We start from the raw sequence: 23,713 nt of genomic DNA, 5'->3' as shown, positions 1-23,713 counted from the left end.
ATTTGAATTATTGCCCTACAACAAAGAATAAAAAACAGAAAAAAGAGTTGATAGCTCTATTTTGGGGAGACTTCACTATTAAGGCTGTGTATTTAAAACATTATAAAGTCTTCATCTAATGAATTTCTAAAGGGAAGGACTACATTAAACTTATTCATCAAAGATACAACTTCAAAATGCCTATTATATAGAAAATATTTTGCTAAGCATCATAGGAAATATAAGGTATGGTAGCTGGCCTTTTACAGTTAAATAACAATGTAAGTTGGTACATGATTGAGCACCAAACATTTGTTATATATCATCATCATAGCATCACCCAGAGAGCAGATTACAGAATATTAAACACTTAAAGGAATCTTAGATTAATGTAATAATAATTAATCATTATTAAAAATTAAATTTCTTTGAAATAAACATAATAATGCTATCTTGTGCTGGATTAAAATACACGTTGTGGAGAAGCTATAAAAGTAAGTTTAGACTTGCTGATATAGTGATTTCTCTTCATAAAAGTATCATAAATACCTCTTATTTCAATATGTAAGCATTTCTTTGATTAGGTATAATTTACATATTTTCAATATATATTATAACTATTTGTCATTACTATCTTAGAATGTAAGTTCAGTGGTTTTAATTCTAATTTTGCTATATACCAGAATATTTTGAATTATCTCTGGTATACTTTTCCTTTCTGAGCATCTCAAAATTAATTTTTATTTTAAAAAATAAGGAAATGTCATCTAGCACAATTTTTAAAAGGTTAGGAAAAGTTACAAAGAAATATGAGAGAATTAAAATAAATTTCATTGTCATAAAAGGCAGAGATTTCAAAATGTACACTATGATGGCTTTAACAAATTATTTAAATAATGAGGTAGATAGCTAAATCAAGCTAATTAGCAGGAAACAGTTACAGTAAGATAGCCTATGGTACATTTTTTCCTATCCTACTTATTAAGCCATCTCTTGTCAGGTTACTATACAAGAGCTAATAAAGTATCCTATTATCCAGAAGAAGATTTTAAGTAATCAAGCAAACTGTTGGACAGTTTTTATACAATTACCTGTTATATCTCCCAATTGATAGTTCCTAGAGGGCAGACTGGCAGTTATGCAGTTTTTTTCTTTTTTTGATATAACTAGGACTTAACATAGTGTCTAATATAGAGTAGACATTCAATAAAGGACTGCTGAATTGAAAATTGAACAGAATTCTAAAAAATTTGTATTAAACTATTCACAGTGGTATTTAAAATTATTTATTTTAATCTTTTCTTTTTACACCACCTTAATTTCCCTCAGAGAGTGATCCTTTGTGATAAAGAATAAAAAGAAAAGAAAGGAAAGAATCTCAACTAGTAGATTAAAAATCTATCTCTGTTGCTCCCATTAAAGACCATGGACTCACTTCTAATTGTTGGAAGTAACTGTTCATACATTTAAATTATCCTTTCTAAGTGTCAATGCCAGATTGTGGAAAATATGTGACAAGACAAGCCAGGACTGAAGAAGTAGTCAATATTGTTATAAAGTCTCACAAGTGAAGGGGTCAAGGGATATGAAAAATGTGTATTCATATACACTGAAGGCCAAACTGAGTGGAGAGTAGTTCCCAAAGAGACTTTAAAAAATCTTGAATATCAGGTTTTCCACCTTGTTTCTATACAAAAGAAAGTGATATCTTTGGCTTTCTAGGACCGGAAGAAAAGCCTATATCTACGTTCACAGGTGTCAAATAAATTTATCATTTCATGCTTGGGAATTCTGGCAAATGTGAGTCACCTATAAGGTCTTAACCATTCTCTGTTATGACTACAAAACAAGTATTAAATATTGCCATTTCTAAAACATTCTAAATGCATATCAACATCTGATTTATTATGATAAAATATTTTAAAAGTTCATTAAAGGAGATCTCTTTGGAAAGGGTAGAACCCATCTTCCCTTTTCAAGGCTGCTATATGAGTATTTCTGGATTAATGTGTGTCAGTAATGCTGTTCAGAAGATACTGGATTAATGGAAGAAAATTAATGCTGAATGGAATGTTTATGGCTTTTGTGACTTTTGCTTATCAGTTAATTTCTTAATTTGATGTACAAATTAAATTAAAAGCTTCTATTGACATCATTTCTGTATGACTTGAAGCTTTAAAGTATTGATATGGCATTATCTTGGATCTTCTCAAAAGATTTCAGAGAACACAAGTTGGCATCACTTGACATATTTGAGGATCCCAATTATATGGAAAACTACTCTTTCTTCTTGATTTTAAACTTTTTTTTCATTTGAATTAGTTTATTTAGTCAATTTAGAACATTATTCCTTGGTTACAACAATCACATTATTTCCCTCCCTCCCCTCCACCCACCCTTCCCATAGCCAATGGACAACTTCATTGGGTATTACTTGTGTCCTAGATCAGAACCTATTTCCATTTGCACTAGGATGTTCATTTAGAGTCTCATCCCAAGCCATATCCCTTCGACCCATGTATTCAAGCAGTTGTTTTTCTTCGGTGTTTTTACTCCCACAGTGTTTCCTCTGAATGTGGATAGTGTTCTTTCTCATAGATTCCTCCAAGTTGTTCAGATCACTGCACTGCCACTAATGGAAAAGTCCATTACATTCAATTGTACCAATGTGTATCTGTCTCTGTGTACAATGTTCTCCTGGCTCTGCTCCTCTCGCTCGGAATCACTTCCTGGAGGTTGTTGGTTTCCATGGAATTCCTCTACTTTATTATTCCTTTGAGTGCAATAGTATTCCATCACCAATATATACCACAATTTATTCAGCCATTCCCCAATGAAAGGCATCCTCTCATTTTCCAATTTTTTGCCACCACAAAGAGTGCAGCTATGAATATTCTTGTACAAGTCTTTTTCCTTATGATCTCTTTGGGGTATAAACCCAGCAGTGCTATGGCTGGATCAAAGGGCAGACAGTCTTTTATCGCCCTTTGGGCATAGTTCCAAATTGCCCTCCAGAATGGTTGGATCAATTCACAACTCCACCAGCAATGCATTAACGTCCCAACTTTGCCAAATCCCTTCCAACATTCATTACTTTCCTTTGCTGTCATGTTAGCCAATCTGCTAGGTATGAGGTGATACCTCAGAGTTGTTTTGATTTGCATTTCCCTGATTATAAGAGATTTAGAACACATTTTCATGTGCTTATTAATCTTTTTGATTTCTTTAACTGAAAATTGCCTATTCATGTCCCTTGCGCATTTATCAATTGGAGAATGGCTTGATTTTTTGTACAATTGGTTTAGCTCTATATATTTGAGTAATTAGACCTTTGTCAGAGGTTTTTGTAATGAAGATTGTTTCCCAATTTGTTGCTTCCCTTCTAATTTTGGATGCATTCGTTTTGTTTGTACAAAAACTTTTTAATTTGATGTAATCAAAATTATTGATTTTATATTTTGTGATTTTTTCTAGCTCTTGTTTGGTTTTAAAGTCTTTCCTTTCCCATAGATCTGACAAGTATACTATTCTGTGTTTGTCTAATTTGCTTATAGTTTCCTTCTTTATATTCAGCTCATTCAACCATTCTGAGTTTATCTTGGTGTAGGGTTGATTTTAAACTTTTAAAAAAATTTAATTTGCACTACAAAAATAGAGGTCCCAATTACAAAAAAACTCATCAAAATACATATAGAAGAAATATGAAATCAAGTTTTAGTATGACATCAAGGCTATGGCAATATTAATATAGGTCAAACCTCACAGTATGCATACATAAGTGTTGTTTTGTCAAACCATGAGAAATAGATCCCCTTTATAGATGGGGGGGGGAATGTAAAAGTAGAAAACATTACTAGCATTTAATTTCCTAAAATTTCTATTTTAGGGAGCATAGCTAAGTACTTCTGCCAATATTTAAATGTTTTATGTAAATGAAAGTAATATTTAAATATTATGAAGGAATCTTCTAATCTCAGAAAATTAAAGTTAATGCTCAACATATCATTTTAATCACAAAAAATCTACCAAAAATTTTTACAACAATACCAACGATGAGGAAACTGAGGCACATGGAAACCAAATGACTTGGTCCAAGGACAAAGGGGAGTAATTATAGGAACTAACATTTCAACCCAGGTACACAGATTCAAAATTAGTGGCTGTTCCCATCATACCACATTCTCTTTTAGTTCTGACTTTAAATACAATACTCTGTCAAACTAATAGGCACAATTTTATTTTCAATGAGGAAATTATATCTCTATTTAGAAAAATGTTACCATGTACTATTATAATTATTTTAGATTCATCTAAACATTAATAATTATATCTATAAAAATTTTGTCACCATAGAAAACTGGTTGTCTTCTAACAGTATCAGTTTTCTTTTTTTTTCAAAAGTATATTTCCATTCTTTTACTAAGCTGGTATCATGAGCATTTCATATCTCTGGTTTTTTCCAAGTCATAAATGATGAAAGAGTAAAACTCAGAGAAATTTAGGAAAATATACTTAGCAGCCAAGATAAGCAACACATGGGAAGTGCTGCAGGCAATTGGGCATAGAATTATAAACATTAAATTAGTACACCCATGAGATAGCAAGATGTAGCCACACCTGGAGAGTCACTCTCATAATCCATTCCCAAGCCAATAATGAAAACAAGACTGGAGCCAAAATGTGAAAATTCAACTGTACTACATTGAATTTGGTCTCAGAGGTCTCTACATCAAACAAGCATAAAATAAGCTGGATTCACTTTAGCTAAATATGTTTCCACTTGAAACAAGATCATACTTTGTTAAGAAGGCCTCAGGATTTTACTAGATGCTATAAATCTGCTATGCAGCTGTGGGTGGCACAAATTTCACAATAAACTAGACTACTGAATAAATAGGGAAAGTTCAATGTAAAATAAGCTAACCCAGAACAATAAAACAATCATCAATCACCCACAGCCACTTCCTGGAGGAAATATGCACCCATATTTTCTCTATCATAACTAAATTATTATACTGCTAACTGGCTCACAAATATCATGCTGTCCCCTCCTACCTCTATTCCTTCAATCATGCATGTAATGAATAAATGTCATTCCCTTCTTTACCTATTTAAATCTCTCTTTTCCTTCAAGTTTGTTTCTGCTTGGCGCTTGAACCCACTCACCAGAAAACTAACATAGAATGGATTCTAAAGATCCAAATGTAGGAATGGCTTTTATCTCACTCTAAGCTAAAAGTATCCAAATTTAGTTGTCCTTCTATCTTCAAATTCCCTTCCCATCCAACATTCTACTCCATTCAATATGCATGCATCTTATCCATTCAATATGCATGCATCTTATTCATGCTGTTCTTCATTGACTCCATTTTCACAATGGTGCTCCAAAACAAAGGCACTCTGACTTACCAAACCATAATATATGAGATACTTAATAAACATTTGTTGTTCTGAATTAATTAGGTTTTTAAATGGCTAATTTCCAAAAGATAAGAGAGAATGCAGTATAATATGGAAAGAACATCGGATATGTGGTCAGAGAACTTGAAATCAAATCCCAGCTCTGATAATTACCACCTCTGTGACCAAGGGAGAATCATGCTCAGTCCAGGCTTTCATTTCCCTATGCATAAAATGAGAGGGGAAGGAAACTGAACTAGATGACCTAAAAGGTCCCTTTTACCAATAAATTTATGACCCTATTAAAGATAAAAAGGGTTATATAATAAATAAATAATTTATCTTATGATACAAGAATCACAAAGTTAGAGCATCTAGTACAAAGAGTATGTGACTAAGAATCACCTATAATATTCCCAGTAAATCCAGCCTCTGCTTGAAGTTCTGATGAGAGGTTACACACTACGTTTCAAGGTACCCTATTCCATTTTTTAACAGAAATAACTGTTAGAAAACTTACCTTGTAAAATCTAGATCTACCTTTCTCCAACTTCTATTCATTTTTCTTTATTCTGTCCTCACAAAACAAATCTATTCCCTCTTCCATATGTTTGGTCTACAAATACTTAAAAATGACGATCACAGCCTCCTCTTGCTCCCAAGTTATCTCTTATCCAAGTTAACCACTCCAAGTTCCTTCCATTGATTTCTTGTTTGTGATTTAAGATTCTCATCATCCTGGGGACCATAATCAGGAGGGTGTCTGGTTTGTCAATGTATTTCAAAAAATGGGCTTCCCTATTTGAAATTAACACAATACTCCAGATGGCTCTAACCAGATTGTTTCATCATGGTCACTCACCTATTTACCATGACATCAGGTCCTATTAAGTACAGAAGCTTGGCCACCTACCCTTACAATGTCAAAACACTCAACCCCTATATCTCATTGCCTACCTATTGCACTGGAAACAACATTCAAATCAATACAACCCCCTGCTATTATCACTTGCCTGGAAAGGGTGTGACAACTTGCTACCTTCTGGTTTCACTCACAAGAATGACTATCTAAACAAAAACAATTCTTCTTGAGGTGTAACTCTCCCAAATGGGTTGTAACTCTCTCATAGAACACAAGCCCAAAAGGGAATTTCATATTTGTATCTCCAGTGCCTAAAGGCACAATGTCTATCGTAAAAGTTAAAATAAGTTGAAGGCCTTAAACTGTAATAATTAAAATTAGTTGTCAGCCATAAACTGTGGCAGTTAAAGAGTTGGAGACATAAACTGTTATAATTAAAATGGTTGATGTTGTAAACTGTAGTGAGTTAAAATGGTAGAAGATACAAATTATGCTAGATATAAGAGAGGGTGAGTAAATTGTGACCGCAGAAAATATGTTTCACTACAGTGTCTTGGGTTTTAAATCAAATATAAGGTGGTCGCCAGGGAAATATTCCCAATTATTCAATATGCCCAAGTCAACTGGGTTTTATAGATGTAAACCTTAACATTTCTTAGACTTATAAATGTTGGAAATTTCACCATTGGGAAATTTCATACTTGGAAAATTTCCTATTGATAGTGGGAACTCTATTGGAATGTGAACCCCATTGGCATGGGAGGTTCCTCCTCCTCCCTTCTTAAGATTACTTTGGGACAGAAACCTTTTGCTGAACAATGGAAAGGGCTTTGACCTATGCTTAAGCATAGAACAGGAATTCCTTTGAGTCATGATTGATTTTAGAATTGATACAATAGAGATACTTGGAATGGCAGAACCAGGTCTTGGAAAATACAATTTCCACCCCACTCAGTCCTAACAGGATTTAGGAAGGGCTGCAGCAAAGGATCAAGATTTAATTATTGAGAATATGACCTTCAACAGACATGTGCAAAGCCACAGACCTCTGGGCGGTTCTGGGTTAAGCTAGAGCCACCATTGGCACAGGGAAGACATGGACAGTGATTGGTAGATGTAAGAACTGAGGGGAGGGAACTTGGATGGTTTCCTTAAAGATAGAGGGGTCTGAGGACGGAGGGGTGGTTGGTTGGAGAGGTTTTTGGTCTGAGAGGTGGTGCTTTGAGGGTTGGCTCTGAAGGAAGCTGGAGGTGGAGGTCCCTGAGACTGTTTCTCCATTTTGGTCACGTGAGTCCTCCTTTCTTTGCCCCAGCTATCTAAGGGCTTGGGTCTTTTGGCCCAGCCTAAACAGAAGGGGTATTTAAGCCCTATTCCCTTCTCTCCCCTTTCTCTCTCCCTCTCTCTCTCTATCTCTAATACCTTTCTTCATCCTGTTTGTAATTAAACTCCATAAAAGGTTGACTGCTGACTTGAGTTTTCATTTAGGAATTACATAGCTGAATTCCTTGGCGACCTTAAATTAATATATATCAGTCTTTTAAAGTGATTTCCTTGTCACATAGAGAATTTAATTAATAATAAAATGAGTAATCAAGGAAAGAGAGAAAAAGGAAATAAGTATGAAGGGCCAGGCCTTAAGCCAACATGGCCTAGATCTGAGTCTTAAGAGAGAGATCAGTCAGTTAGTCTTTTATCACTCACCACAAGGTCTGTCTAAGCAAGGATTCTAGGGACACTAGGCCAGCTCCATCTCAGCTGATTTCACCAGAGAGAGAGTTCCAGCCAGAGTCCTCCTCAAAGAGAGATCCAGCCAGAGACTGTTTCAAAGGGCCTCTTTCCAGAGCCTCCAGAGCAACAGAGTGCCCTCAGAGGAGCTCCAGCGAGACCTCCTTAGAAATTGTCCTCCAAGATCTTCCCTTCTCCAGAGCCTCTCTCAAGAGATTCTTCCCAAGCGATCCTCATAAGAGCTTTCTCCAAAAGGATTGTCTCCTCAAGAGATCCTGCTTTTTCTTATATAGGGGTTTTAATCCTATGTCACCTCCCCTAAGTCCTTACATCTACCCATCACTGTAGATGTTTTCCAAAGGGTTGTCCATCTGAATTCCTGCTAAGTCAACTAATCTCCTCAGTAAGTATGAACCAGAGAAAATGCTGCTGTGTCGACTAATCCCCTCAGTAAGGCTGAACCAGAGAAAACACAGCTGAGTCAACTAATCTCATCAAGAGAAAACTTGCCCGACCCTTTTAGGTACCTAGCATCCCATTGTATCAATTCTAAAAACAGTCATGGCTCAAAGAACTCCTTGCCTCATCATAAGCATGGGTCCAAGTACTTTCATTGTTTAGCAAGGAGTTTTCTCCCCTAAAGCAGTCTTAAGTACGGATGGAGTAGAGGTCCTCCCATTTCTGATCCTGGTGAGTAATCACATCAAAATGGGGAATGTTTATAGTAGGGAATTTGTTCCAATGGAGGATTCCTCAATGTGGAAATTTTTAACATTCACAAGTCTACGAAATTTCAAGATTTACAATCCCCTCTGATGATCATTGGGAGACTAGTCTCCCCATTGATCATTTAACATAATCAACTTGTAATCCTAAATGCACTTTTAACTATATATATACACGATATTCAAATTTCTAAGAGGAATTAGAATAGTGAGGGAGGAAATAGAAAAGAAAGCAAAACCAATGTTTTGCTAGGCGCATTGACAGAAAGCCAAATTAGGGGCAGTCCCTTTTGGCATAAATGTGTATATTTACAATAAATGTTCAATCAAAGTTCAGTTCAATCAATCATATTCAAAGTTCATTCTTGATCTTCTTGATGAAGTGTAGGTTTTCCAGCATCTTTCTGCAACAGTTTATTCTCTGGATATAAAAGTTTCAAGCTTCATTTTTGAAGATCTTTTCTCGAACAAAATCAAAATCTTGAATTTTTAGAAAAATACAATCTCAAACAAAAAAAATTCAAAAATTCTTAGATTTTAAATTAAAATACAATCCCCCTGGAGTAGGTGTTAAAAAACATCAAGTTCAACTCAGAATGCAATGTTGAGTTATGGGGGTGTATGAGTCAATTATCAAAAGAAGAGAAAAAACAATTAAAAACATAAGGGAAAAAATTCAAAATAGGCCCTTGTATAGGTCCAATATAAAGTAATTTCTATCCCACAAGTATGTAGGAAAGAATGCAGTAATATTTCACTTAGTCATTTGTAGCCAAGACTACAGGCAGTTGCCATAATATAAGAAGAGAAGAATCTAGAATTCTATTTTGATAGGGAAATGTCATTCCCTCGTCTGATTTTTTTTGTCATTCTCAGGGATATAGGGAGCCAGTATGATAGTCAAACTTTGTACTTGTATGAGTACTTCACAGAGAGTGTAGATACAAGGAAGTCCTACGACTTAACATATGTCAAGCATCGCAACCTTGAGTCTCACATTAGTATTTCCTTTGTGCTCTTTTTTGGCACTATTCAGGTTAAGTCTGTGCTCCTTGTTTTTATCCCATTTTCTGGAATCAGATACATAAACATTAATCACAGTCCTATAATATTTTATCAATAAATGGCAGGTTCCCATAGTTTAAAGCTTGTGCATTGACATTATAGTAAGAATATATATATTAACTTGTATTACTGCAGAAAAAATAATATTATTTATGTGTACCTTTAGTACAAGAAATGAGAAAAAATCAAATATTCTAATTAAAAAGAAAAGAAAAGCAATAATAAAAATAAGGAAAAAATCAGTAATTCAATGTGTTCTCAAAAAACAGCAGCTATTTGTCTATGGATTATTATCTCCAATTCATATGATAGGATACAGTCAATCAGTCTCAGCAGAAGATGATTTCTTCACATGTGAACAGTGAATCCAAGAGTCCTTTTCTCCAATCTTTATGGATGTTGGAGTAATTAACAATATTTGGAATGGTCCTTCCCATGAAGGCTGAGTTGCTCCAGTAAGCTTGAAATTTTTAATATAAACTTTGTCTCCTGGGTTCAGGTCATGCAAAGAAAATTCTAGTGGTCCTGCTTGTACTGCAGCTCCGGATTCATGAAATTCACGTAGTTTGTGCTGTAACTCCTGTATATAGGAAGCGATAGTAGTATCTCCCCCTAATAGTGAGGTATATGCAGGGGAAAAAGGTTTAGCCTGTATAGGCGGATGTCCAAAAAGCATCTCAAATGGTGAGATGTGTAGGTCTCCTCTAGGCCTGCTTCTAAGATAAAATAGGGCCAAAAGGAGTATTTCAGGCCATTTTGAATGGGTCTCAGTGCATAATTTGCCAATCATAGTTTTAAGTTCTTTATTAATGAAAAAATTAGGAAATTAATCTCCCCTAGTAGACTCTAGGAATAAGAGTAGTGATCAAGAAAGTAATGGAATAATAAATTTATTACACAACTATTTCAATTATTACACAATTATTTCAAGATTCCTAAAATTATTACCTGAAATTATCTTTGGGACAGAGAGTCAGGCTGGGTTCATTGGAGGGTTAGTTCAGACATTTTTCTCTCTGAAAGTTAGAATTTCTTGTATATTAGATTAATGGCAAATTTAAAAATGTTTCTGATAGACTTGAGCCAAAAATAAGTAGTATAATATTTGTAGTAATACTTTTTCTCTGATAGTGCATTGAACTAAGGCACTGAAAAAAATCATAAATAGAAGAGGACCAAGAACTAATCTTTGGAATAGTCCACTAAAAACATCATACCAAGTTGAAGATAGGGCAGAGATTCTTAATCTGGAATATGTAAACTTGTTTGTTTAATAAAATGTTTTGATAACTATAATTAAATATAATTGGTTTCCTTTGTAATGTTATATGTTTTGTGCATTTAAAAATATTATTCTGAGAAAGAGTCCAATGAATGCTTGCCAGAAAGAAAAATGGCCTCCAGAATAGAGTATGAAGTTTCCCACTTACCACATAATTACTATAAAAATGAAAATTTAGTCTCAATAATAAAAATATTGTATTTTAGGAGATTTATTAAGGATCAAATGAAGTAAAGGAATAAAGAGATTCAAAAATGAAAACCACATGCCCTTGGCTGATTAGCCATTTGAAAATTCCCACTCACCACTACCATGCTCCTGGACAGGGCCAAAAAGAGAGGGTGGGACCCTTCGTGTCCTTGCCTAATAGCCCCATCTATAGGAAGTACGTAATAACAGGAAGTCAGTGGACTCCCGAGAAATGTAGTTCTTTTTTAAGGATAAATGATTTTCAATTATACATTCCCCCCTGAGATGTGTAGAAGAATAATCTCTCCAATGGACCTTGTAAACTATTAAATATATGGTTGGATCTAATATTTAATTGGTGATTGCCAGGGATTTAATTTCTAAATCCCAAAATGAATTACTCAAGTAAATGGAATTATGGTAGCTTATTTTTACAACAGAGGGAAGATATTAAGGAAGAGAGAAAAGGGGATATAGAGAAAGAGAAAGCTTTAGCTTCCTCAGAGTCAGGTAGAAATACTAAGCCCCAGCCAGGGAAAAGGAGTCTCAAGATGATGGACCTTTCTTGGAGGTTCATACCTCCAGAAAGGCAAGGAAACTAAGTCAGCCTTTCACTCACTACGGTGACTGTCTAAAAGGAAAAGCAGTCTGAGGTCTCCTGCATGAGCTCCTCCAGTGGTCCAGTTCCACAGTCAAGTGTCTTCACTCCAAGTCTGAGTGTCTGCCTTCCAGGCTCTCCTCAAGTGTCTGTTTCTCCTCTGGGTGACTCTTCTTCCAGTCTGTCCTCTTAGTGACTCTTCTTCACTCCAAGCCCAAGTCACTGATCTCCAGTCCAGTTCTTAGTGACTGATCCTTCAATCTATATCTTGATTGATCCTTGTGTGCCTCTGTTTCCTCTATTTAAAGACCTTTTTCTCTTGTGTCACCTCCCCTAAATTTTACGTCTACCAATCACAGCAGACTTCTCCTCTCCAGGACTTTCCACTCAATGTATGAAATGGGTGTTCACACGTTTTGTGGTTAGGTAACACCTTTTTGTAGTTAAAATGTTAAAAAATGTAGTTAAAAAAAGATCTACTTTAAATACTGAGTTAACATTTTGGAGATTAAAATCTAAAAATAGACAGGGGAGTACAATTCAATATTACCAATAAAGGAAGAGCTAAGTATCTTCATTGTTTCAATCAGGAGATAGTCAATCTTCACAAAATATAACCAACTTTGAAATTACAATAAGTTGAGGATAAGAGGAAAAGAGAAAAAAACCAATGATTGCTGACTGCGTCCTGGGCATCCAAAGCCAAGTTTAAGCCACCATTGATAAACATAAGGCGCAGGAAGTGACACAAAGAACTGCCTTTAAATTTTGTGGTCACTTCCTGTGAGGTCTTAACCTTGGAACTTGACCATACAGGAGCTCAGGGTTGAGATCTCAGACTGCTTTCCTTTGGACTGCCACGAGGTGAGTAAAAAGGCTGAAACCCTTTCCTTGGCTTATTCTAGAGCACCAGCCTCTGGAGAGGCCCATCTTCTTGGGACTCCTTTTCCCTTGGCTTTCTGGAGTTAATAGCCTCTAGAGAGGCCCCTCATCTTGGAGGAAGCCTCGTGGCTGGAAGCCATGTTAAATTTAATCCTCTGCCCCCTCACCCCCTTGCTGGGGCCTCTGAATTCCTGTCTGGCTCGGAGCAGGCTGAAGCAGCTATCTCTCTTTCTTCTCTCTCTCCCTCTCTCTCTCTCTCTCTCTCTCATTACCTTAATTTCTTCCCTCTATTTGTAAATAAATTACCATAAAAGCCATTCTGACTTCAGTAATTCATTGGGATTTAGTAATTCAATCCCTGGTGACCAACTCAAAATATATTCAGTCCAAACATAAATTTTACCCCTTACAGTAGTCAAGTAAAACTAACATTTACTCCAGGATGTACAATGATCAATACAATCAATGAGAAAGATACTAGGAAAAATTATATCCAACCCAGAAGATTTATGCAAAAAAAAGTCAACAGGAAAAACAGGTCTAAAATGAAAGCCTTTTGGGGGCAACTGGGTAGCTCAGTGGATTGAGAGCCAGGCCTAGAGATGGGAGGTCCTAGGTTCAAATCTGACCTCAGACATTTCCCAGCTGTGTGACCCTGGGCAAGTCACTTACCTCCCATTGCCTAGCCCTTACCACTCTTCTGTCTTAGAATCAATACCGATTTTAAGGCAGATGGTAAGGGTTTTTATAAAAAAATATAAAAATCAATCAATAAATAAATAAAAGGAAAGCTTTCCCCCAGACTCTTCCCTTTCTCTCAAAAAAGTCAATATAAGCCCCTCTTAGCATAAACAGAAATGTCATGAATCTGTAGGGTTCTCTATTTCAGAAGGGTCATCCTGAGAAAAGTGGACAAAAAACCCCAGTCTAGGACCCTGGAAACCCCCCAGGAACTGTAGCAATCAGCTATAGACAAAATAGCACTATGAAGCTTAGACCAGAAAAGCAAAGATATAGGGCTTATGCAATTTCTAACAATATTCTGAGAATTGGAGAGTGTGACAGAGGCTGGCACTAGAGAAAAGGTGCCAGACTGAAGAGTATATGAAATTGATCACCATGATGGGGGAGGGGCCCAAGGGGTGAATTTCCTGAGGAGAGAAGACTCTGGCTGGGGAGCAGTGAGGATCTCTCTCTCTTGAGATATCGAAGAAAGAAGGTGGATAAAGACTTTCTCCTGAGGGTTGCCCACTTTTTCCTGCTGGTGACTGGAAATCTTTTCCCCCAACACTTCCCAATCGAAGGGACTTTCTGAAGAGAAACCTGAGCAGACTTTACCTCACCCCCTGTTGGCCAGGGGTGAATCCACCTGACTTTCTCTCAGGGGAGGATCAGGCTGCCAAGGCCTGAGTTCCCCCCCAAGCTTGAGGAGAGAGGAAAAGGGTTTAGATTGAGACAGGGACCCCCTTTTCTCACTTTTCCTTTCCCATACTTTCCTGCCCATTATTCCTTTTGTATTATCTGATTGAGTGGACATTAAAATAGTTATCTGTTCCCCAAGCTGAGTGTGAGTGAATGGATCAAGGGGAGATCTTTTGGTCTCAAGTAATGGTGGGGGAACAAAAGGGACAAGAGTGGATTGGGGAGAGCAGCTTTAGCTAAGAAGAGAAGGGAGAAGGGGGAATATCTTCAAACCCCCTCTCCTCTCTCTGAGCTAACCTGTTACATCGGTTATTTCCCCTGTACCCTGCTTTGTGGTAAAATAGGGAGTTTTCCTCTCCTTCCCCCTCTCCATACATCAGGGTACAAGCCTTCCCTCTAGACTATTTCCCTTCCTTTTTAAAAAAATTTTTTTAAAAACAAGAGGGACATGAAGATCCACTGTTAATCTTAAAAATGTAGGAGAATCTGGCCTCAGACACTTCCAGCTGTGTGACCCTGGGCAAGTCACTTGACCCCCATTGCCTAGCCCTTACCACTCTTCTGCCTTGGAGCCAATACACAGTATTGACTCCAAGACAGAAGGTAAGGGTTTAAAAAAAATGCAGGAGAAACTAGTACAAATCAATGTGAGAACCAAGAACAAAACTAAACAGGAACAATCACTATTGTCACACAAAAAAAAAAAACAGCAGAGGGCTGAGACTGTTACTGGAGAATGTAGAGATCTTAATAATAATTCACAGAATATTCATTGCTCACAAGAAGGCCCTAGCTATACAATAAAATTAGAATACTGCCTACAATCATTTATTTATTGCATGCCATACAAATTAGTCTACTAAAGGATTACTTTACAAAACTAAAAAAAAAATAATGAAATTCATATGGAGGGACTAAAGTCAAGAAGCTCAAGGGAAACAATGAAAAAAGGTGGGAAGGAATGTGGCCAGCCATACCAGATCTCAAACTATTTTACAAAGTAGTAATCATAAAATATTTATTACTGACTGAAAAAATATAAAACACTGTAACACATCAGGCATATTAACACATCAGGCATATACAATAGAAGCAAGTGAACATAACATAATATTCAATAACTAGAAAGCAGTCTGGCAGAAATCAGGTTAGATAAAGACAGACTCATTCAAAATGCTTTATCTGGCAGAAATTAGACTTACACCTACAGGCATAAAGTATAAAAATACTTTATGGTAAATAAATAGTTTTTGTGTTTGTATTCAGGGTACATATTACCTAGTATATCATAGATATTCATCATTTTTACCAATCTATTACCCTGTTTAAAAAAATTAATTAACTATACTTCATGAAGTCCTGCTTACACTTAATGATCACTTACTAAACTCATTCTTGGAAGGCTGAACCAGAGAAGTGTTACCTCAAACAGGTAACAATGAGCTTCAACTCAAAGACCCAACATGCAAATGATGGGTAGTGTTAGAGACATGGAGATTATGCTAGGCTTTTTCTTCTTTACTTCCTTTCCTGGGTATAGCAATTTACAGATCAGAAGTATTATGGGGTAGAGGGAGCGAGGGAGGGAGGGAGGGAGGAAGGAAGGAAGGAAGGAAGGAAGGAAGGAAGGAAGGAAGGAAGGAAGGAAGGAAGGAAGGAAGGAAGGAAGGAAGGAAGGAAGGGAGGGAGGGAGGGAGGGAGGGAGGGAGGGAGGGAGGGAGGAAGGGAGGGAGGGAGGGAGTGAGGGAGTGAGGGAGTGAGTGAGGGAGTGAGGGAGGGAGGGAGTGAGGGAAGAAGGAAGGAGGACCCAAAGAGCAGTAGGAAGAAAAACATGAGATCAAAGGGAACAATGAGTTGGTGAGAGAAAGTTTCTAATGTCTCACTGAGAAGAATGAAACTATTTTAAAGGACTTTTGACTATGCCAAAGTAGCAGGGTAAGAACTATAAGAGATACTGTGGTTAGGAGTAAAGATTAGATATGTAGCTGAACTTTCTCTTGTATTGACTATTTTGAGAAATAAGACAGTTTGATACACACACAAAAAAATAACTCTAAAATTTATCATAAAATAAAACCATTTTGTTACAATCTAATGACAGCTTTTCTGATATTTCAATTCTACCATCTGGACTGTTTACCTACCTCCCAAAAGAATCACTTTGATCAGGCTCCATTAACCTGTAGTACATATACTACTGAATACCAAAGTTAAATTGTTCTAGTTAGCATATAAAAGTCTTGCCTAGTGAGTGTGGTAGCAATAATAGAAGACAACAGGTACTAGTTTGATTCCCCTATTCAGAAGATTAGGGCTAGAAAGAGTAAATGTTATTACTCTTCAGAGGTAATACTTAAAGGTTCCTCTAGCCTTTAGCAACAAACCTAAGAATGTGAGAAAACCCTTTATTGTAAACAGGAAAAGTTTTACAAAAGTATTTTACAACTTCGACAAATTATTCATTGCAGTACTCTTTGCTATTGCCTTCCTCTCTATACACTCCTTTCTAAATCCATTACGATCTGAATTTAATCCCCAGTAAAACTAGTATTCTTTTTTTTCAAAGATCACTGCTAATCTATCAATAAATTATTATCTCTATTCTACATCAAATACACTTCGATAACCTCTCCTTATAGTCTCTCATCCCTTGACTTTGACATTATATTTCCTTACCTTTTCAAACACTCTATTCCTGATTCTGTTTCTTCTTTTCACCATCCTTAAAGATGAATGCTTCCTAAAATTCAATTTTGAGCCTTCTTTTAACTCTATATTCTCTTCCTTGGAAATCTATTCCACTACCACTGGCTAACTCTCATTTTTATTCACAAAAGGTATGAATACATATATCTCTCTTAAATCTTTTCTCTCAGAAGGTCCAACAGAAATCAATAATTCTTGGCAATAAACAAACATGTTCTATGCAATTAGAAATACATGTAGAGCCTCTTCATTGTGGAGTATAGATTCGGTTAAGTTCAACAAAGATCAAGACAATGAAGCTAAAATGACAGAAAGATTTGGAATATGATTTGAGGAATGGACTATGTCTTCTTCCCAAGGATTAAATTAACTAAATACAGAGAGTGTTTGCCAGAGTAGGCTGGCTACTTAGTGACAAATTCTTTTGTCACAGTAACAAAAGAAACAAAAACATTAAACATCCTAAAGACTAAAACAGTTCCAATCACTATGCTTCCACCTTGGTATTGGCAAAAAATGAAGATAAAGCAGAGGAAGCTGCTGAGAATTAAATAGTTTTCAGAATATCTTCAAACATTAACTGAGATATTAGTATTCAAGTGTGAGTTTTGAGACCAGTAATCAACAGGTGGACATATAGGAGGATTTGTGATTTGTATTTACCTTCACTTTGTCTCTTAAAATAAAATCAAAAGACAAAAAGCTAAATAGAATAGCTCATAGGCTATCTGTTTGGAGAATGAAATAAAGAAGTTAGTGCACTGATTTTATTTTAATGCCCTAAAGTAATGAGAAACAATTTCATTTGATATTTCCATCTCTTATGGTAACAGATATGGGAAGTACTTGCAAAAAGATCATCATAAAAATAATTGTGGTTCATGTAATCAGCATCTACTGTTGACAGTGGGAAGCTATAGGAATTCTATTTAGAACCTGATAGAAATCCTCAAATTATAGACTTTCACACTGGATTCCTTTGACAAAAAGAAGAGTAAACAATATATTGAGAAGTACTGTGCAGAAGCAAGAATGGAGAGACCAAAAACTGTTCACAACCTGGACCCAACCCTTTCAGCCTTATCACACATATTTTCTCTCTAGTGCTTCTTGATATTTTTCACACACAAAATCCTACCACTACCTGTCTAAGCATTTTTAGTGCCAAGCATACAGGAACTTCATAAAGAATTCTTGGGAGGGGTGCTCAAACACACTGAATTGGGCTCCACTGACTTCTAACATCCTTGGCTCACATCAGCTCTCAGGCTGCTCCTGCCCAGTACTGGGTTACATACTCCCTCTCAAGGAAGTTCTACAGACAAAGTCTAAACAACACATGCAGCAGACATCAGAATGAGCTCAAGAGGCAATAGGTAGCTGTTCATGTTCCAGATCTGAACATCCTGAGGCTACAGGTGGCAGAGAAAGGAGTCGTATTAACAGACTTCACGACGTTGGCCAGGGCCTTCCTAATCTCTTGGGCATGCAACTGGCAATGGGGCTAAGAAAATAAGGTCATGGTTTTTGTTCTATGTTACATAATCCAAAACCAGTGAATGGCAACAGTGCATTTGAGATAACTTTAAATGATGTGCCTGAATGGTCAAAACTGGAATCTGGTCACCTTCCAACCATGCAGAAGCCTGTTTAAGTTCTTGACAATGAACTCAAGTTCAACCTGCACATAGAGTCAATCCCACATCATTGATCATAGCTCCATCTATTAGGGCTGAAAATTATTTTGCATTGATGGATTTTTGCAAGATTAGTGGAGTTGACACACAAGACAACCTGTATTCAAGGGCAACAAGCTGTAAGGAAATACTAGACACTTTATTTGCAGCCTCTTTGTGACTTTTGCAGGGTTTTTGGAAAACGTCAATGTAAGATGGTCTTTTTGTTAACATGTTTTGGAATACTGTACATTAATGAAGTACAAATAAAACCACATAGTGATGTATATTAAAGAGTTTAGTTTTTTTAAATTCATATATTCCTACTTCTGATTTTATTTCTTATTTGTGTTTGAGGGGAAATGATTTTCTTTTCCCAAAAGGATGTCTGTTATATCTGTCATAAGTGAACTAAAAATGGCATGTATGTTGCCGGCTGTTACGAGTAAAGTAAGTCTTATTTAACCGAGGAGTGTTACAAGTAAACAGAATCTAGTATGGGCCAAGCGGTTATAGGGAGACCAATTACTGGCGGTTGATGGACCTCGGGGAGCAGTTTGATGCAGCCTAAATTTCTTTATCTCCTATGAGGAGAGGCAGGGACAGGAGACAGGATTTCGGAAAAGGCTAGGAATAAATCTTCAATGGAGCACGAAGATTTCTAAATCACACAAGCCCCCATCTGCTCCTCACAGCGTGTCTTCTGTGTATACCGAGGGAGACATGACACTTACTATACTCCCTGACGAAAAAAATATTAACTTCCATCTTGTGAAGTTATGCTAAAAGGATGAACTAAAGGAACTTATATAAATCGTATCATCTTGAGAGAGAAGTTGAAACAGTTTCTCTCTCTCTTCAGAAGTCGGCCTTCCCTCCAATCCACACTGTCACCTTCCAAGTGCTCTTCAGCTCCCCCTGTGGCTCCGAGGAGAAAAGCGCTCAGTTCAGTATATATTTCAAATCTCAAATCAAACGCTCTCAAAATAACAACCAAATCTTCTTTTTCTGTCAGAGGAAAGATCCAGCCACCTGCTCTCAAGTGAAAGTCCAAGAGACAGGCCCAGAAACTCCCAAATGTCACTCTTTTTATCCTACATCTCCTAAAGTGACCTCTGCAATTTCTGTGGTCTTCTCATTAAAGGGTCAGAGTAAAAATCACAAGCCCTTTCTCTGATCTGAAACATGTTCTTAATGAAACTAAATAAATCCTAATAGTAACATATCCCTTTTAATTTTAAATTCTTTTGTCTTTTTAACATATACATTTTGAGAAAACTTCTCACATTCCCTAGTACTTTATAAGAGTTTCTCATGGATCTCTAAAATGGGTATACCTATAGTGAGAATTAAGTTCGTTGTCTTGACATAATTGGCTGTTTTCTAATAAATATTGTAATGCTTGCTCTTCATACCTTGTTTTGCAATATTTAGCATATGAGATGCATGGTATAGAAAACAACATGTGTATTCATAAACAATTGATAAGCATAAAGAACTTCCAGGCAATCTAGACAAAGAACACAAAATCTTGAAAAACAACCTCATCAATGGCCTACATCATCAGGTATTAATCAAATTAGTTACACACCACCAAATAGAACATAGTTGTAACTAGATAACACTGCAGAAATAAGTATAAGTAAGCCAATACTGGCCTACAGGAATTAGTGAGCATACATAAATCGGTTTTGCATTGTGTTAAAATGGTCTCTTGGTATCATTTTCAAATATTACAAATTATGAATTGTGCATTTATCAACTATTTTCTATAACATAAATATTCTGAGTACAAGACCACATTTATGATTTTAAAAAGAACAATCAAAAGACCAACCACTTTCTAATTTCTGTTATCTAGCTCAAATATGCATGCTGATATCAATAATTCTTTTTTAAGAAAAAAATCAGAGCACATCACACATGATAAATGAAGAATATTTTTAAATATTAAATTTGTCTTAACTGACATGAAGCGATCTGTTAATGCCATTCAAAAACAAAATTATATTAAAAGTAAAAAAAAATAACTTTGAAATGTTGACATATGTAATTGAAGCAACTCCAGTTTGATTTATTTAAATAAGAGGTTGATATGAAATAATAGAAAATGAGTGGTGCTTGACAATGGCCCTAATTACAATAATTTCCTAAAGAAAGTTAACTGAAATAAAATAAACAGCATAATATTACAGAGTCTATAACAAATTCAGTGAATAAACCATTAAATCTCTCTACTAAACAGAGAAATAAAGTAGCTAAGGGTAACAAAACAATTAGAAGCATTTAGAGAAAAACAGGCTTAAATTAAGCTAAATCATTAAGACACTTTGTGAATAAAACTATAAGATAACAAACAATGGAAAATGAAAAATATTTTCAAAGAATTTTATTTAAAACAAACACCCCCCAAAAAACCTTAGAATCAAAATAGATCTTTGTAATTAAAGATAATGGAGTCATTACATTGGAACTTTAATACCACAAGACAAGAATGAGTTCCAGGAGGAAGCAAAAGTGACACTAAAGAAAACAAAGACAGAAAGAGCACCAAGACCTATTATAGGAGGTCCAAGTTAAAAACAACACAAATTTGAGGATCTTGAGAATCTGATTCTAAAGAGATCAAGAAATCAAGATAATCAAAGTGTAGAAAAATCCTAAGTAGTGAAAAAATTCCATTATTTGTCATCTGGTGGTCAACATTCTTTTAAGAAGTCTCTTTTAATGCAGCTAGGCTGATTACCAAAAAACAAATAAAGTGCCTACTTTATCTAAATGTTGGAAATTTTCCTACCTAGAGGCTTTGAGTTATTTTGAATGTAATTTTATAATTTTATTTCATATAAATTCTACAAGTAGTAGAGGACAGGTCTGTGTGGTTTGAGGGGCCATTACATTATCCCAAAGGGTTTTTGTTTAAGCCAAATCCAAAAACTAGGGGTTTGATTAAATTCTCAGAGAAAAGGGTAATAGGAAAGAGAAGGAGTAATAGGCATCTGTACACTAAGTGAACATTCACATTTATCCTCAGAACCATGTTTCAATCTTATGTGAAATTACCAAAGGTGAGCACATCTTTTGAGAATTCAAGTATTAATTTCATGCCAGGAAAAGACTTTAGAATTAGAACTTTGTAGAAGACTGCATGGCTACATGGTAGAAAATTATAATTAATTTATTCATTGTATTTCAGTTTCTTAAAATAACTTACCTTGAATTTTCCTCAAATCGTTGTGCTCTTAACTGGAAAGACACATACAAAGAAGATGCTATAGCCATTAATTGTTGTTTTTCTGTTTTAGTTAATTTATGACCTAGAAGTAAAGATAGGGAGAATAATTTAAATAGTCATATAAACATGTAATTCTGGCATATAAAATTATTAATCAAATAAGCATTTGCTATGCTAACCATTGTGCTACATAATTTAAGGAGTTCAATAAGATATGTTTCCTGTCCATAAAATTTTATAATTTAGGGGAAAGATAACATATATGAAATAATTATTCTAAAAATCACATTAAAATATTATGAATTGTTAAGACAAAGTAAAAAATTTATAGTGCCTGATATATTCCTGAGAGTGATTGTTTCATCCCATTCTCTTCTTTTATAATGTGAAAAGCTCCACACATCCTAAACTCTTCATAACTGTCCTCCTTTCTTTTAAACCAAGGAGATTAAGACTATATATCACAGGAACACACTAATCAAATATTCTTTAAGCTAAAATTTTAATGATTAGCTCTTTCTTGCTTGTTCTAGTTAATGCTCCTCTTTTTCAATGTTTACCACTCTCTAATCATGATCTTTTACTCATCAGGGCCTACAGATCTATCCATACCTACTTCTCTTTCATTTTAAATGAAGATTTTTGAGGTGCTTTACAATCAATATCTCATTTGATACTGACAATTGCCCTGGAGAGGCAGGTGCTATTATTTTTATTATTTTATAGATGAAGAAATTGATGCAAATAAAAACTATGTGACTTGCCCAGTGTTACACTATTAAGTGTTTCTAGCTGGATTTGAACTCATGTTTTCCTAACTTCAGGTCTAGTATGTCTAATCATCTTGCCTTTTACTCTCTACCATACTCTCTTCAAAAAATTTCTCCCTCTTATTTTCTTGAGGTACTATCCCATTTTACATCTCCCCTTTAACTATTCAATTGCTAAAAAATACAATTACAGCCTCTACTTCCTTTCAACCTATTAATTTCTCAATTCTTTGCAATCTGGCTTCAGTCTCCAAAAAATAAGTAAAATATTTTCAAAGAACATGAATGACTATCAAATTCTCCAATATAATGCTTTCCCAGGATGTATCCCCAATGTTTTTTTTGTGTGTCATCTTGTTATCTCCTCCTGCTTTTTGACACTCTCTTTTCCCTTGGTTTAATGACACCACATTCTATCCAACCTCTTCTTCTTTCCTAATGTCTAAATTTAGGCATTCTCCAAAGGTTTCTTTTTGGTTCTCAAGTTTTCTCTTGCGTGATAACTGTTGGGTTGGGTTGAGTGATAACATCTACTCTAGGTGGTAGAATGCAAGTGATTAACATATATAAATATGTCTCATATATATACATATACAAACATATTCTGGAATCTCAAATTAGATATCCAATTGGTATCTTAAACCCAGTATATCTAAAACAGAACACATCATCTTTATCTTTGCAAAAATGCTATTTCACACTTTATTATTACTATCCCCAAGTTCATTTTCTCAAACTGGTAGATTTGTAGAAGAAACTCTTCTGTGCTTGACAACCTCTATAACCAAACTATTTACATGAAATTTTTTGTGTGGGGTTATGTCAGAATTGTTATGTATACAATAAAACTTCAATCTTTGAACAATATCATGACACAAATGCAATCTTTTTAATCACTTAACAGCAACTGAAGAAAGCTTTTATGAAGTTAAAAACTAATAAGAACTACACACACACACACACACACACACACACACACACACACACACACACACACACACGTATATCACAGAAGAAAACAATTAGGTTTAGCAGTAATCAGTAACAAATCAAGATTTAAAATTTTAGATAACATTCTAAGTGTCATTTCCTGCTTAAAACTGCACTAAAGACTTCTGGGACCCACTACATATGTCTCCTGTTTAAACACAGCCACCACCCAAATATAGATGCTAAGAAACTCCTGAAAAATTGCAA

General features: G+C 35.5%; 1 protein-coding gene across 2 annotated transcripts in view; it reads right to left on the bottom strand.

The window, feature by feature from the left end:
• PCCA (propionyl-CoA carboxylase subunit alpha) overlaps positions 1-23,713 on the bottom strand; it is a 569,394-nt gene that overhangs the window by 228,940 nt on the left and 316,741 nt on the right. For both annotated transcript variants that reach the window (XM_007501342.3, XM_056807506.1), the window contains one exon: positions 21,726-21,828. In XM_007501342.3, coding sequence (XP_007501404.1) covers positions 21,726-21,828 — 103 coding nt within the window. The remainder of the gene's footprint in view (positions 1-21,725; positions 21,829-23,713) is intronic.

This window comes from Monodelphis domestica, chromosome 8, assembly GCF_027887165.1.
Source record: "Monodelphis domestica isolate mMonDom1 chromosome 8, mMonDom1.pri, whole genome shotgun sequence".
In the NCBI taxonomy this organism is placed as follows: Eukaryota; Metazoa; Chordata; class Mammalia; order Didelphimorphia; family Didelphidae; genus Monodelphis; species Monodelphis domestica.
Note: the sequence above shows the minus strand (reverse complement) of the source record. Positions and strands in the feature narration are given on the sequence as shown.